This window comes from Aedes aegypti, chromosome 2, assembly GCF_002204515.2.
Source record: "Aedes aegypti strain LVP_AGWG chromosome 2, AaegL5.0 Primary Assembly, whole genome shotgun sequence".
Taxonomy (NCBI): Eukaryota; Metazoa; Arthropoda; class Insecta; order Diptera; family Culicidae; genus Aedes; species Aedes aegypti.
Window position 1 is genome coordinate 384,414,985 of NC_035108.1, and position 18,355 is coordinate 384,433,339.

At 36.6% G+C, this 18,355-nt stretch overlaps 1 protein-coding gene across 1 annotated transcript; it reads left to right on the top strand.

The window, feature by feature from the left end:
* The first annotated feature begins 16,517 nt into the window (after positions 1 to 16,517).
* On the top strand, positions 16,518 to 18,355 carry LOC5576033 (probable cytosolic Fe-S cluster assembly factor AAEL012261). Its single transcript, XM_001655924.2, has 5 exons — positions 16,518 to 16,700; positions 16,758 to 16,853; positions 16,913 to 17,180; positions 17,244 to 17,636; positions 17,696 to 18,355. Exons 1-5 carry the CDS (start codon positions 16,638 to 16,640, stop codon positions 18,310 to 18,312), a joined length of 1,437 nt encoding a protein of 478 aa, XP_001655974.1. The 5' UTR covers positions 16,518 to 16,637; the 3' UTR covers positions 18,313 to 18,355.

Below are 18,355 nucleotides of genomic sequence, written 5' to 3' on the forward strand. Positions count from 1 at the left end.
TTCCAGTCAAAAAATCGGTACATTTGCTGGAATTCAAAATTTGACTGAGGAAGATTTTTTGTTTCATGCCATAATTTTGTCAACTAAAAACGCATACATAATTTTATCCGAACAAACACTCAGTTTGATGATCGATTGTATGCACGAATTAACATATAAACCTGGTCACTGTCATAGCAACCTGGTTTATACGCTAAACTATCCGAACAAACACTAGACAAAACGTATTTATGTTCGGATAAGGCGGCATCCACAAATTACGTAACGCTCTAGGGGGAGGGGGGAGTAGGCTCAAGCGTTACGGCTCATACAAAAATATAAAAAAAATCATACAAAAAGCGTTACGGAGGGGGGGGGGAGGTGGTCAAAAATTTCCAATTTTAGCGTTACGTAATAAATGGACGCCGCCTAAGTTGGTGTAAGTACTCATGCCAATCCGTTTTCCTTTAATAATAATTCAAATATTTTCTAACAAAAAGGGTTGTTCCAATGCCCAGCGAGTGTATTACTAGGCATAGAATTCATAGCAATGAAAAAACTCTTTTTGGTCATGTTGGTGCTTACGTCGACTATACGAAAATGGGCAGTGATGGATGAGACCAATGTTTATTTAGAAATAGTGCATTCATCGGGGAAGGGCTGAGTAAGGGCATTGAAGTGTATATATCCATAGATAAGATATTAAGTAGAATTTTATCATTCAAAGTATGGAAAGTAAATGTCAAGCAACTGATAAACCATTGACACTGTAGTAGACATAGTGGTCATTTTTCAATTATGGAATTCTATACACAATATTTAGCTATCTCCCGATGTATTACGTACTTCAACTACGTGGTTTTAGACGGTCTCGATGACTCCTAATTGCTTAGATGAAGAACCTGTAGTTTATGGGATTTCAGCTAATTGGTGTCTTTTGTTAAAATGTGATCTACCATGCGTTTACATCGTTTTGATTTAGGTGAACGCTGCAGAACTGGTGTGAACGCATTATGCTTGTTGTTATAAGTGAAATTTCGCATCAGCAAATATTGCCATCCGACAGTCATTAGAAATAAAGTTAAACATAAAATATCCGCTGACTTCTTCCACGGGGAAGGATGATATAAGCAATATTCAATTACCAAAATCTCTTAAAATTTATGACATTTAACAGCTCTGACTGGAACCGTGGACGTTTATGTTTTTCTCAATTGAGAAGATGAAACGCAGCCAAAACTCGAACTCTCGAGAGCACAACCAGACAGCGGCTCAAGCTGAAAACTTAATCGATTGGTCACCACTAGCAATTAGTCAGTCGGTCAAGCCTATACAACTCGATCCGCTGTCCAGCTCTCCACATCCACGGTCCTGCAAATATGAAATCCAGCATCGATGCATCTTCACCTTCTGTTTGGGCTTTAACGAAGCACTACTTAGCAGAACGCGTGTAGAATAAAGGATAAATTGACTTATTTCTAGACACTGTTTATTAACAACTGCACCAGCCGAATATAATAATTTGCGGAGACGATGAAAACGTGACAAATAAATTTTCAACATATCCGTTCGCGCGCGCTGCCTGCTGCGATCATCTATTTTTTTTTTTTTTTGAGATATTTAATTCAGATTACATTTTTTCTCACTCTGACCCTAGATCAAGCCATTGTCATCTCCATCTCCATTATTGTATTCTACGAAGGATTTGACAAGAATTCTTCGAAGGATTCGTTCGAGAATCTGCCTGAAATTTCAAGGATTTCCACTATTTATTCCTTCAGGCGTTCCAATGGTTGCAAAATGGTGAGACGACAACCAGGAAAGAGCGCCTAACACAGCTTAGTTAGATCCTCACAAGGGGTGGTCCATTAATTACGTAAGGGTTTATGGGGGGAGGGGGGTTGAAGATTTCTTACGCGCCATACAAATTATTTTTGGTTTTCATACAAAAAATCTTATTATGGGGGGAGGGGGGTTGAAAAACCGCTAAAATTGTCTTACGTAATTAATGGACAGCCCCCAAGTCCTTACCTCAAGCTTCTATGGATCAAACGATGGCAAAAGACCGCCAGCTAAGGGTTGCGCACTTAGCTGGTACTTAGTGCAGCCTGGACACAAAATGCAGAGGTCAAAACTACCAAAAGTGGATTTTTATATGTTTTTATTAACTTAAAACTTATTTTACTTATTATGTTTCTATGATCCTTGATCAAAAATTAACAAAATTTTTGTAAAATTTGTATGATTTCTATGTCGACAAATTGGCTAAAAAATAAATAAGAATATGATGTTAAATAGAGTACAAAATTGCTATACAAGAAGAGAAATATTTCACTAATGTTATGCACAATTTGAAAGCTTATTTTTCACCACTCCTATCGCACATCATGATGAAAAATATTCGTTTAAAATTTTACTACTAAACATTCATGATGATCTTAACTTGAAAAACAACTCGTGTCATGTCGCCTCTATTTTGAATAGTACTCATTGAAAAACATCCTTCAATCTCACATAAATATTTTTTTTTTTGTGAATATCGGCCGGTTTTCAAATTAGAGCTGTTTAAAAACAATCAATTTGTCATATGTATTTTTGATAATAAATCCTTTTAAATTATTTTTCTCCACTCTTCATACACAATTTGATCAAACGACGTTTTGTTGCAACCAAATTAGATTGCGTTTATAATTAAATTATGCACATAAACATGTTGTTCAAAAAAGTTACTTAATATCTGAATAGTCCCTTCTGAAACAAACCCTAAATAGCATATTAAGAATAGATGTTTCTTCGATTAAGGCAGTAAAAATAATATCGTCCAAACTTTTTTTCCTATAAAATTTCTAGCTGTTTTGTCACATTACCATTGTTACGCGAATGCAACCGGATTAGCATAAATTCAAATTTGTAATCATTTAAAAAATTAAATTCATGAGAGTTGGTTAATTGTTAGCAGAATGTGAGATTCCTGCCCTACACTTTGTACTTCGCCTCTTTGACAAATTATTGAGAGGGCCATGAGTGCTTCGCCCCAAAGTTGGCGCCTAAGACCAGGTATAAAGACTGTCACCAATGATAACGAGTGGTTTTGAGAGCTGTTAAACAGTATTGAAAATTTGAAGATTTATTTAAACTGTGAGCGCTTCTCGCCGATATCAAGCCGCTATCGCCACATATCTTTAGAATTCCAATTTGAGGTCTCTGATCGCTCGTATATGCTTAAACTAGAGGAGTTCAAAGATGACGGCCAAATTCAAAATGGCTACCAAAATGTTGTGTAGCTTCAAATGAACACTACATCATTCCTCTAAACGACGCCACTAAGTTTGAAATATGTTCCATGGGAAATATCAGACATATCACGTGAAAAAATACCTAAGATTTATCAAAAATGGGCTATTTAGCAAACTGTTTCGAGGTTCCACCAATCGTGGTAAATCGAAAAGACCCTCCTCTAGTTTTTGCCTATACTAGCGAACAGTGACATAAAATTATAATTCTAACAATATGTGCTGATAGCGGTTTGGTTTCAAGAATGGCTATATTTTTAATGCATTCGATTTGATTTGACGTCTAACTTCCTTTCATTTTCATTAACATGAATATAGAGGTGAAGTGGTGAGAATTTTTTCAACACATATTTGCCAGCTACGACATGAAAAGTTGAATTGTGCTACTTTTCCAAGAACGCCAGTTCTCCGAATGACCCATTTCTCGAATACCATTTCCCCGAATGCCCCGTTTCCCAGAAATGTGATGCAGTTCAAATAGGTGTTATCATAGTATTCAGTAGCAGGGTGGTGAACTAGACAGAACGATAAACAATCAGAAAAAAGAGGTTTTTGGTTTATACTCATGTCGCCAAAAAATGCTGAGGACGTTGAAGCTTCAAAGGGACAAATGACCTTCGGGTTAAAGTCTTCTTCACCAAACAACAACAACGGGGAAGCTCAAGAGAAGCGCCAATAAAATAAAGAAGGTTACATATCAGATGACCAGTTCGTTTGAATTTTGAAATATGTATCATTGTCATATAATGATTGCCAAAAACTTTACGGGGAACTGGGCTATTCAGATAACTGGCGTTTGGATAACTGGCGTTCGGATAACTGGCGTTCGGAGAAACGGCATTCGAGGAACCGACATTCGGGGGAAAGCAACCCAACCGAAAAGTTGATGTAGCAGGAACTTTTCTTCTATAGAAAAGCAAATCGTCCGCTTTCAAATCAGTTATCCAAATGGAATGCAAAATTGGTGATAATTTTATTTTGATCGTAAACCAATTTAATTACTTTTCCGTTTGCAGAACAATGCAAATTCTCATTGGCATTTTAAGTGCAAAATCTACTTCTCTTGATTCCTGTTTGTTTCAATCCGGATTGAAACTGCTCCAGAATTGAAAAAAAAACTGTGCTTCAGATATCCAGACAAAACAAGTGTTCCCGGCTGCAGGAGGACTGGTCACAACCACCTTCAAGTTGAGCATCCATACCATTCCGATGCCGCGCGCGCAGAGGGTGTTGGTCGCCCTTGATCTTAAAACAGAGTTTCATTTTACATCACAGGAGACTCGGGGAGTCAGTCAGTACTGATCGTACCAGTTTTTAATCTTGTGGGCACGACATCGTTAACGGGTTCGTCGCAGCCACAAGCACGCAAGTCACTCGTCCATTGCTCCTTTTGTGGGTCTCGTCAACTCTTGCTCTGTCGGCTTTGCTAGAGGGGCTACCTCTAGTCAGAATCAGCTTGTCAGCGAGGACCTTGCGCTTGGGAAATTTCTCTTGATTATTGTATCATCTGTTAGTACACATTAAGGTGGCTCATTTTTGTATGGAAAAATTCAACTTATAAAAATCTGAAGTTACACCCCTCAAAATTTGTTCAGCAGAAGCTACTGCGAAAATTTGGGCAAAATCCATCAACTCTATCAGTGAATAAGATGATCTTTGGTATGTGGAGTAGGGCGATTCAAATTTTAAGACTGTTTGAAGATCCAATCTCCAATATGCTCCTTACCATCCCTTCCATAAAAATAGTGTTCTGTGAAATTTTCAGCTTTCTAAGTGGTGATTCAAAGGTGGTTCAAAAACAATGTAGGTTTATATGGAAATCACTATGGAGAAATTTTTAAAAATGTGCCAAACATGCTAGTACTGTAATGCAAGTAGAAACTTATCATCCCATATTGAACACTCATTCTTCAAACTTTAATGAAGAATATTGCTGAAGAAATAAATCCCTTCTGAGTTAATTTTGTTTGGGATTTTTGTACATGTTTGCAGGGCTATAATCTCATATATAGCTAAATAATAGCAAACAAACTCATGAATATGTCTTCTGCTATCCGTTGGATTGAATTTCTCTCTTCACCAAATTTCTTTATTATGGTTTGAAGAATGAGTTTTTGCAATGGGATAATAAGTTTGTACTTACATTACAGCACTAGCATGTTTGGAACATATCTCAAAATTTCTCCATAGTAATTTCCATATAAACCTACATTGTCTTTGGGCCACCTATAAATCACTACAAAGCTGGAAATTTCACACTATTTCTATGGTAAGGATGGTAGGGAACATATGGAAGATTGGATTTTCAAACATTTTTAAAATTTGAACCGCCCTAATGTATAGTCGCCAGCGCCGCCGAAATATTTTACGTTAATACTGAATACCAACCTGGATACACCTACAACAAATATGGAATATCCCCGAAAAGTCAAGTTTGGTGTGTTTGTACTTGATGCACCATTACTTTGTCATTGACCCCGACTTTATCGACCACTCCTTTTATCCGTTGGCTCAAATGATAAATATTTATGGAGCGTGCTCTTTGTCATTATACATATTAAATATAATTAAAAATGGTAAGTGGAATAACTCGTCTGGCTCGACAGTATCGTCAGTGCAGATTGTTGATAAACAAACTCCTTTGCCGGTTTATATTTCGCAATAATATTATGAGAATGGCCAAGCTTAAACAGAGCAACAAAATGAAATCAGGCTATTATAGGGCACAAGCGTGTGCATTCCTTCGGCTACCTATCATTGCATAATCGGTCAGCGATTCACAGCCGTTTCGTAATTCATGGAATCATGTGCAAAATATTTGTCAGAAAACCGGATTGGTAAGCAGCTCTAATTCAATGCTATCCAATGACAAGATCAAGAGTGAAGATATCCCTTCCATCGGGAATCCGGTTTAGTCCGACTTTGGTTAGTCACGTAAGAATTCGGGACTACGAAGCTGCTGATGTTTTCTTCGGTTTTCTGTGAGAAAAACAAGGCGGGATATATTTTTTGCTTTTTTTTCACGCACACGATGACAGTTCCTTACGAGGTTTTCCATAAGTGCGAGTGCTTTGTAAATCTCTTTTTGTTTCGTAGTCGCGAATGAAAATGATGGTTTTGATGAGAGTTTACTATGGGGCCTTCCTTAGACGAGTGGTTAGAGTCCACCGCTACAAAACAAAGCCGTACTGAAGGTTTGATTCCCGGTCAGTCCAGGATCTTTTCGTAATGGAAATTTCCTTGACTTCCCTGGGCATAAAGTACATATCATCGTACCTGCTACACGTTGTACTAATGCGAAAATGGCAACTTTGGCAAAGAAAGCTCTCAGTTAATATTTGTGGAAGTGCTCATAAGAACTTTGTTCGATTGCTTGGGAGATAAGCGGACTCGAGATATTCCGGGTTGTACTGGGGTCACAAGGGCATCAAATTCGGGAAATGTGATTATTTTTTTATTTATTTCAGTTGCATCACTGAAATTTTTATGTAAAACGTGAGATAATGATGGGTTGTCATCATTTCAACATAATTTTAATAAGTGGACAGTTCCGGAACATCCTAGCCGGTTCCGCCAGGGTCAGTTTGGGGAAATTTCCGTTTTATGTCCAAAACATACCGTGAGACATCTTAATCTTCATGAATTTTAAATAACTTGTCAATAAATGAAAAATAACACGGTAATAAAATATTTGGCCACTCCAGAGTTTACTTCGTAAAGAAAATTTCCTTGACTTCCCTGGGCATAGAGTATAATCGTAATAAATGTGGAAGTGCTCATAAGAACACTAACTGAGAAGCAGGCTCTGTCCCAGTGCGGATGTAATGCCAATAAGAAGTAGAAGAGCTTCTGGCACAGGTTCCACGAGGGCTTCTTTGGAGACATTTCTGCTTTATGTCCAAAACATACCGTGCGACGTCTTAATCTTTGTGAATGGATCATTAAAGGTAGTTTTTGTCAGTGCTCGCCGCATCAACACAAAGGTGCCACAGTATATGGGATTTAACATTTTGACATCATTACTGTTCTGTCAAACACACAAGGCAACGGTGGCGCTATCTATGCTTTCCATAGCGGTCGTTTTGGTCATTTTAATGATCCATTGTAAAAAAAAACATGTCAATAAAAGAAGAATCAACTTATTGACACCTGATGCGGCAACTCCATAGCTCCAAGCACAGGTTTCGCCAGGGCCTCCGTGGGGATATATCTGTTTTATATCCAACACAAACCGTGTGACGTGTCAATCCGCGTGAATTCGAAAGAACATGTCAATTAATGAAGAATGAACTAGGTATCTACTAATGGATCATTAAAATAACCAAAACGGCCGCTATGGAAAGCATAGATGGCGCCACCATAGCCTTGTGTGTTTGACAGAACAGCAATGCTGTCACAATGTTAAATCCCATATACAGTGGCGCCTTTGTTTTGATGCGGTGAGCACTGGCAAAAACTACCTTCAATGATCCATTAGGTCACTCCTATGCACCTGGTACAGGTGCCGCCTAGGTATATTAGGGGACATTTCAGTTTCATGTCCAAAACCTATTATGCAACGTCTCAACATTCATGAATTCTATAGAATATGTCAATAGATGAGGAATAGACCCTGTGTTGCCACTCCTGAGCATCACGCACGTTTTTTATGGAAGGCCTATTTTATGACATTTACGAATATTTGAAGGGAAAAAATATGTCAATAAATGAAGAGTGACCTCGCTACCAACATTCCAAAGCACAAGGAACACCCAACTAACAATACAGAGAGTAGAAGCATTAGCCTAAGAATGCTAATGTCGCTACTGTTCGTGTTACCAACATCTAGTTTGCCACGCGCTGACAGCTTGAGTACCGGTCCTCAAAGTGTCAAATAAATTCTAAAATCATCCACTACAACATGGCATCGAACAAACAATGAAAAGATACAGTTAAAGGTGATAATAAACTAATTCAGTTTTGTGAGAACAGCGCCATTAGCGTTCTACTACTAATATTTCTATTATTCAGAGCCACAAACAAGCATGCATGTTTAATTATTGTTCAATAATGGTAATGACAGCTGAATAAAAATGTTTCTCTATAAAGAGCTGTGGAGGTGTTTATTTTAGCACAAACTTAGGTCAATGTTCAACGTTATGCATTAGAATGAACAAAAGTTGAATCGCCACTTATTAAACGTTTCCAAAGATTCTCATTCGACTAGTCAAGATTGTTTTACTAATGAGCTGAACAAGACTGATTTCCCCCAATTAAAAAGCCAATATTCCACTAAACAAATGTATATGTATAACAGTATATTCAGAAGACGAACTAACGTTTTACTTGCGTCGCACTTCAGCTATTTCCACATGTTTAACATAAGCATGAATTAGAGCTGAATAAGTTTCTCATAAAATCCTAATTCAGCTTCAGTATACTAGAAGAACAGTTGATCCAATAGAGGCCAAAATGACGATTAACAAACACATTGTTCAGCAATAAATAAGCCTAGTGAAAGCGATCACACTATAGCTAAATTTCATAAAATGGACAAAATATCCGAAATTCGTGTTGAGTTCCGAATGCATTTCAAAGCTTATAACTTATGCTTTCTCAAAACTTTTTAAATAGCTGTTCAGAAAATAAACATGGTCAGCCTCCTGAAATGAAGGATTATTTTGAAAAACAAAAATAAACATTGAAGCTAAGTATTTCTAGTAAGAGCGAAGTACTGACAAACAAAGCGTGATAATGAGTTGAGCAGGGCCGCATTTACGGGGGGTCCAAGGGGGCCATGGCCCCCGGGCCCCCACATTTTAGGGGCCCCCACAAATTACGACTTAAATATTTATAATTGCATATTATAGAACTACATTTGACTCTTCACATCTCGATGTTCTATATCTCGATATCTCTCCCTACGACGAGGATATCTTCCTTATCTCGATATCTCTGTATCTTGATGTGCTCTTGTAGATTTTTTGTTCCCAATTTACTCTCCGTATGTCGATATGCCCCTTATCAAAGCTTACTAGATCAAATTTTCTTGATCCAAAATAGTTTAGGAGCACGACATCTGCCTGTTTATTATTTTGTCTATTTTCCTGACTATGAAGCGATTTTCAATCTAGTATTCATTAAAAATACGTTCTTCGTTTCGATCTTTCTCTATCTCAACGGTATCTTCGATATCAAGATGTGGAGAGTCGTCAGAATTACAAATCTATTTAGGGATACAAACTTTTTCTGAATCAAAGATTCAAAAACATTTAATATGGTTTTAAAATAACAGTCGGGATTGACACAAAACAAACTCAAATCAAAATAATAAAACACAAGATTGATAACTCAAAAACTATGTGGGTCAAAAAAATAGTGTCTCATCCTCTTGGAATATACTTGTCCCATTATTTTGGATCTTAGAGAAATATGCATACATCTCGAAATCTTAATGAACTCTCATATTTATATATTCGGTGAACCAATTTCTCGAATTGCAAAAATCAAATTCATCGAATAGTTAAGAGATCCAACAAAATTAAAACAAAGTATCGAATTACAATTATTTTTGAGTTTTATAATATTTTCTTCAATGGTCCATTTTACGTTTTCGAACAGCTGATCGCTTATTTTATGAAAGAATTTTTGACAGAAGGCGGTGCCGTAACGTGTGAATGTAACAGTAATATCATCAGTGTTGTCGTTTTGCAAAATGGACTATAGCAATTCATAACTCTTAAGGTGAAGATGAATCGAAGCCAACCCTCAAGTTTTCAAGACCTGGATGAAGAACCGAACATCCGTTTAAGCTGAAAACTTGATCGATTGGTCACTAGCTGGTGGTGAACAATCGATTATGCTTTCAGCTTCAATGAGTAATCGGTTCTCCAGATTTGTGCTCTTGAAAATTTGAGGTTTGGCTTCGATTCATCTTCCTCAAGTATTCTGATTTCAAGATATGTTTATGAAGTATTTAAAACAGTTAGATTCTAACTTCTGGTAACTGAAAGCTAACATTCAAAAAACATTTAAAAAAAAACAAGAACCACAGACAAACAGACGTCACACTCTCATCACTGTCCATCGACCACCTTTTTAACGGTCGATTCAAAAATATGGTAGGTGGCCAATCCGCCACCCGCAGCGCTCGCATCGTTTTTGTTCGTGTTTGACGTTTACACACTACCGCCATCTGTTGGCCTATCGGCCAAACACACCGATTTTAGCATTGGGCGTACATGCCCTCGTGATCATAGATTTGTTCTAAGTGTTACGTCTGTTTGTCTGTGCAAGAACCTTACATTCATTAAATTTGATCAAACAAGTTTTTTGGGAAAAGTGTCTCAGATTTTCATGAAACTTTTTCCACAGGCAGGGCTCATCAATTATGAATAAAAAAAATTGAGAAAAATTCAGGGTCGCTTATCTTCCCGGAAAACTCAGTTGGAATTTTTTTGTTTTCCTTTGACACTACTTACTTTGAATAATCATAACTCAAGAAAGAAGCATCGTAGAAACAAACAATTTTTAAGAAAATGAAAGCAAATTTTCTCAGGAATAAAAAAAATATTAACTGGAAACAGTTTTCCACAAAGTTTTCCACAAAGTTTTCCACCGTTGAGAAAATTCGTAAAGAAAAGCCGGAAAAACTATGTTCCAATTAGTGGAAAACTTTCAAAAATATATATTAGAGAAGGTAATTTCATAAGCCTTAATCGCTGAAATTTTTGAAATGTACTTTTTTTTCGTTTTTGAGTTATAGTTTTTTTTATCAAAGCAATTGCAAATTTTCTAAAACATCTGAAAAAAGATATGGGATTGGTTTTAATGAAGTATAAGTCAGAATGGATAATATTTTTCATGAAAAATTACACCGCTAAGAAAAACTGTTCCTGCCTCAATTTTTCATTACACTGAAAAGGGATTCTTTCTTTTCTATGGAACAAATAAGATTATTATCATTATTTTTTTAATTTTATTTATTCAATTATTCAGTATACAACTTACATTTTCATCAAAAAAAAAAATGTTTCAACGGTGGAAAATTTTGTGGAAAACTTTTTCCAGTTTATTTTTTTTATTCCTGAGAAAATTTGCTTTCATTTTCATAAAAAAAAACTTTGTTTCTATGATGCTTCGTTCTTGAGTTATGATTGTTCAAAGTAAGTAGTGTCATGGGAAAACAAAAAAAAATCCAACTGAGTTTTCCGGGAAAATAGGCGACACTGAATTTTTCTCAATCTTTTTTATTCATATATTGATGAGCCCTACCTGTGGAAAAAGTTTCATGAAAATCTGAGAACTTTCGGCCCAAACCCGTACGGAAATAAATAATAAATCCCCGGAAGCAAACGATGGGACCGGAAACACACTCGTTTGACATGCAACGCGTAATCGAGTAATATCGGAAGTCCGGTTAGGCCCGGTTGGACCGCATCACCATTATCACCACATTTTCTTACTTACCCAATGTCCTTTCCAAAACAACTGTGGAGATATACAGGTATATTCGGTCTTTAAACTCTCGATTCGTGCTCTTTGGGAATGGTTTGCTAATCCCAAGCGCCATTCATTAAATCTCTGTGCAACTTCCACTGTTCTGGTCAATCACGGAGTGCAACGACGGAAGCGGTCTTCTATGCTTGAGCTCATGCTCATTACCCGAAAGGGTTTTACTTACAAATTCTTTGTGATTTTTTTTTATTTATTTATTATTTTTGAAACTTGAAACTTAATTAGCCAATTCATTCGCGTCAATTCAAATTATATTGCTCTGGAGTGGCCAAATCAGTTGATAATTAATTGATTCTCCTTTTATTGACAAGTTTCCTCAAATTCATGAAGATTGAGACGTCGCATGGTGTATTTCCGACAAAAAACAGAAATGTCCTCAAAGAGGCCCTGGCGGAACCTGTGTCAGTTGCTCTGCAGTGGCCAAATCTGTTGATATTTAGTTTATTCTTCCTTTATTGGCAGGTTCTTTTGAGTTCAAGAAGATTGAGACGTCGCACGGTATGTTATGGACATCAAAAGGAAATATCCCCAAAGAGGCCCTCGTGGAACCTGTGCCAGGTGCTCTGGAGTTGCCACCTCTGTATGTACCGAAGTTTTTCTTCTTTTATTGACATGTTCTCCCGAATTAATGGAGATTGAGACGTCGCACGGTATGCTTTGGACATGAAACGGAAATTTCTCGAAACTGGCCCAGGCGGAACTGGCTACGATGTTCCGGAATGAAAATTATGTTGAAATGATGACAATCGATCATTATCTCACATTTCCCGAATTTGGCACCTTCGTGACCCCAGTACAACCCTGAATATCTCCGGCATGCTTCCGAATTCAGCATTATCCATTTATGATGAATAACTCTCGCATACTCTGAGATAACGCCCTAAAAGCCATTGCACAGTGGGACGGATTGAGGTTTTAGGAGGAAAGATGGAACTCACGCCTTCAATTGTGATTTTACGTAAAAATAATGTTCTACAAAGTTGTTTCTAATATAAAAAAAAATTTTTTGGTCAGAACGAAAATTAGGGTGGCCCTATGTTAAAAAAGATAACCATCAAAACTTTTTTAATTTACGGAATATTGATATAGTTTGTTCTACTTGAAGATCGAAAAATTTCAAGCTGATTTTATAAAAAAAGTTTTTTTCTAGCTCAAAAATTGACCGTTTTAGAGCATATTTTGCTATTGATGTAGGGTGGCCCATCAAAAAATTTTTTTTGTGTTTAATTTTTATTATTTCAAGTTTCTTAGTAAAATTGTCTTCCCATTACTTGAAACGCAACATAAAAGATATAGCTAATGGAAACAAATAGATACAAGAGTCTTTTCGTAATGAAAATTTAATTTACTTCCTTGGACATAAAGTATCATCGATACTAGTACATACGATATAGGAATGCAAAATGAAAAATATGGCAAAGAAAGCTTTCAGTTAATAACTGTGGAAGTGCTCCTAACAACAATAACCTAAGAAGTATGATCTGTTCCAGTAGGGACGCAATGCCAAAAAATAAGAATTTTGATACAATTTTTTCTGATGAAAAGTTAAAGTCTTTTTGATAATCAAAAAAAAAAAACATGTTTATATGTTTGTATAGTTGGGAAAACAAAATGAATTGTGTTGACATGACGATAGTGTTTGTCAGCTTAAAAATGTGAATAATCGTATTATACTTCGGCGGATCTGTTTGCTAATGATATGACTGGTTCATATATTAATAATCGGTACTAACAGATTTTTGAAGGAACTCCCAAATTTACTATAATGTTCAATTTTCAGGCATGGCTATCTCTAAATTATAGCCTTAATCAAAACATCTAAACATGATCAAATAATGCATATAGTTATTCTTTTTAATCTAGCCTTGAAAGTCAGCGTCATAATCAGAAATCGTACTCTAGTAATATACCGTTCCAGATACGATATATCTCCGACGGTGGACAAATTACTAGTAATTGAGCATTCGTTACTTCCAATCAGAATGTTTCCCAAAGAGCCCGGCAAATCCCAGAACAGAATTATTCGGAAGTTTGGGATGAGCCATGCCCCAACTACATTTACATGTAAAAAAACGTTTATTTTTCATGAAAAATGTTTATAACTATTCACTGACAAAATTGTATAGGCCTTAAAATATGCGTCTCAATCGTCTAAAGATGAAGGAATGACAACTTTGACGAGATATCTAAAAAAAAATATAACACAAAAACCTATTTTTGAAGGGCCACCCTACATCAATAGCGAAAAATGCTCTAAAACGGTCAATTTTTGAGCTAGGAAAAAACTTTTTTTATCAAATCAGCTTAAAATTCTCCGATCTTCAACTTTGTAGAACAAGCTATGTCAATATTCCTTAAAATAAAAAAGTTTTAATGGTTATCTTTTTAAACATAGGGCCACCCTAATTTTCGTTCCGACCAAAAAAATTGTTTTTATATTAGAAACAACTTTGTAGAACATCATTTTTACGTAAAATCGCAATTGGGTCCTAAAATTTGTGTTTAGTTTATCTTCCGTGGTGCTTTCTTTGCTTCAGGATATCGTTTTTACTACCATTCAAAAAGTGCCATCTATTGGGTCCTAAAATTTGTAATGAAATCTTGTTTTTATTTAATAACACGAAAAAGCATGTTACTGTAATTACTTTAGCAATTTTTCCCGCTCAAATAATGGCTATATCATGTTAAAACTTTAATTTAAAAATTTGGTCCATAAATGAACCTTGACACTTTTGATCATGTTTGACGTTCGCTTAGTCGACAAAAAAACCACAGGGGTTTTAGTTCGACCAGTGGGGTTGTTCCTATCTGACATTTCGTAAGGGACACGGAAAACAAAATGCACCCAAAATTTGAGTTTAAGCCAAAGGATGTGACAAAATCTAATAACAATGTTTTTGGACTTAAACCAACGGAAAACATTAGAAAATTGAGTAAACATGTGTTTTTGGCCTAAATTTAAGCGTTTGGCACTAAAATTGGGACAGGACTTTAGGACCCAATTGAAGGCGTGAGTTCCATCTTTCCTCCTAAAACCCCTATCCGTCCCACTGTGCATTGGTAACCACGTGCGTAGCTGTATGTTTCTGAGCAAATGAAAGAATAAGCATCCAAACCAACATCACTAGCTGGTAGATATTGATCCTTTCTTCCCCATAACGTTGTTAAATAACATAAAAATCCATGCAAATGCTCAGAAACAACGAGCTACACACATGGTTACCAATGGCTTTTAGGGCGAGATCAGAAGTTATGCGAGAACTGTAACTTTTTTAAAGTAAACTGACGGTGGTTTCAAAAAAATCTGATGGAAATTGACGAAATGGCAGCTTTTTAAAAATGCCTTGTCGGAGGGCTTTTTTTTCAATAACCAAGACAAACTCCCCGAATAAAAAATACAATACAAAAACAATATAACGTATTACAACAGTACCATTCAATATATTGGAAATACAATATACAGTATATGTAAAATGACAATACAATTACAGCACAATATATTGTTTTGAACAGTTCACTGTATGGTATATGAGATTTTTGCAATATAATGTATGGGTGGTTAAGTATCGTAACAATACAAATATACATATTTACTCATACAAACATTTTGAAAATACAATACGATATAATGTTCACGTATTGTCTTGATTAGCAATTCGTGTATTGTTGTACAATACAAAAACAATTCAACGAACTGTATCATGGTTGCATTCGTCGTTACAGCTAATGTCAAGTGACTTCTAAAAAACTACTTATTTTAACTTTTTGAATATTTTTCACCCAACATTTCTTGCTTTCTGAACTTGTTTTGTTTATTTCTTTCAGCAAAGCTACATAGAAAAAAGCAACAATTGTTTTACGCGAAAATAGGAATTTGACCAAAATTGTAAGGTATAAAACCAATTAAAAACAATACGATGTTCTGTTACAATATATTATATTGTTTTTGAATTGTATATCCAAACAAGAATAATATTGCTTCGACATTCAATTACAATACGCTGTATTGTATCCAATACGATATATTGTACATTAATGGTTTATTCCATTCACTGAATGATACGTTTTTATCCGGGTCGCCAGCTGTCAGTTTCTATTTCAAAATGGACCAATGCTGGAGTTCACTAATTTAACGTTTAAGCGGAGCCGAATTCACTTGTTTCCATGGTCACATAAATAACAAGGCATCGCTCAAACGTCAAATGGATCAATGCACGAGTTCACTAATTTGACGTTTGAGCGGTGCCGAATTCACTCGTAGCCATGGTCACGTAAATAACACGGCACCGCTAAAACGTCAAATAGTGAACGCGTGCATAGGTCCATAGTGAATTCGTCCATGGCTGAATGAGGAATCGGATAGATTGAATTACCTCCCTTCTAGATACCTTGGTGTGTACTCTGGGATTCGACAGCTCTAGTTCAATCGACGAAAGATTCCCCACTGGGACAAAGTGGTGATTATTTTTGACATTTCGGGTTGCAAGTTTTGCAAAACAAAATTTCACGTCTTTGCTAGAATAAGGGTGTAAGTTCATGATCGATTTATCTTCCTAAATAACAAGTTTTTCCGCGATTAAATCTAACGAGTTGCGAGTTTAATTGCAATTATGCACATCTTGATGCAAGATTGTATCGTTGTGAGGCGTTCTGAAATGAACATTAAATGTTTGAATCAAATTTTGCATCTTGAGAGAATATCGATATAGATAACGAGTTCGTATGATTACGCTCTTATTCAAGTACACCCTTGAGTTTCTCGTTATCATAAATACGAGTTTGTGTTTCTTGATACTCACGTAGAAATTATCTGTTAAAATTGTTTCAGGACCGTAATCATCGCTGATCTAGTGATAAAGTGGATTTGCAATGTCTCGGTTTAGCGGAGCACTACAACTTACAGATTTAGATGATTTTATAACACCGTCACAGGTGAGGTCATCCTAATGCGATGTAGTTCCAATGAGTTCAATTTGTTGTTTTCCACAGGAATGTATAAAACCCGTGAAGATTGAAACCAACAAATCAAAAACTGGATCCAAAATAACCATCCAAGATGACGGGTCTTACATGCAAGCTACTTCCGTAAGTATTCATTTATGCATCAACTTTCTTTGGAACTACATTTTGTACGTTCTTTAAAGAGTGGCCTGCAAAAGTTGGAAAAGGTGGAAATCACATTGGCCGATTGTCTTGCTTGTTCCGGTTGCATCACCTCAGCGGAGGGTGTCCTCATCACGCAGCAAAGTCAGGAAGAGCTCCTGAAAGTGATGAACGAAAATAATTTGGCGAAACTGAATAATCAACTGGATTCCGTAAGGTACATTGTGTTCACTGTCGCCCAACAACCAATTCTATCATTGGCCAAGCGATACAATTTAGGTCCTGAGGAAACCTTTGAGCGTGTCGCTGGTAAGATCAGAGACTATGTAATGGCATCGAATGGTTCTTATCTGAATGATAATGGTTTTTTAGGCTACTTCAAGAAGCTCGGTGCTGATATGGTTGTAGACACAAAGATAGCAGACGATTTGTCTTTGATTGAGAGTCGAAATGAATTCGTAGAACGGTTCAATACTAATAGGCAATCGATGCCTATGATGGCCTCATCTTGTCCTGGATGGGTGTGTTACGCCGAGAAGACCCATGGAAATTTTATTTTGCCTTTCATTGCCACAACGAGATCACCCCAGCAGATTATGGGCGTTTTGGTTAAGAAATATCTTGCCAAAATACTGGGTGTTCCTGGGGATCGAATCTACCATGTGACAGTAATGCCATGCTATGATAAAAAGTTGGAAGCTTCGCGTGAAGATTTCTTCTCGGATGTGGACAATTGTCGGGATGTTGACTGTGTGATAACATCCAGTAAGTTTTGGATTAACATAAATTTAGTAAATTTACGCTAATAATTTAACACCTTGTAGTTGAAATCGAACAAATGTTGGACGGAACGGGCATTCAATTCCTTCAAACAGTGGAACCATCACCTATCGATTGGCCATGGCCAACGCCTCGTCCTTCTGCCTTTGTGTGGGCCCATGAGAGCTCGGGATCAGGAGGATACAGCGAATACATCTTCAAATACGCAGCGCGCAAGCTATTTAACATAAATATCGATCAAGCTGAGTTTAAAATCCTACGCAATAATGATCTCCGTGAAGCGATCCTGGAAATAAATGGAGAAGTTTTGCTACGCTTCGCGATTGCAAATGGCTTTAGGAACATTCAAAACATGGTTCAGAAACTGAAACGAGGAAAATGTAACTATCACTTTATAGAGATAATGGCATGTCCCTCCGGTTGTCTCAACGGTGGGGCACAAGTCCGGCCAAATAGTGGTCAAACACCACGAGAACTAACAGCGGAATTAGAAGCCATGTACAAGATGTTACCTCAGTCGAATCCAGAAAACGAAGCGGTAGAGATGGTGTACACAACCTTCCTGGACAATGCTGGTGATAATAACAAACGGAAAGAGTTTTTACACACAAGTTACCACCAGATCGAAAAAATGAATACTGCGTTGAATATAAAATGGTGATTTGTATAGATCATGATGTAAAATAAAGTTGATCAATTTAAAA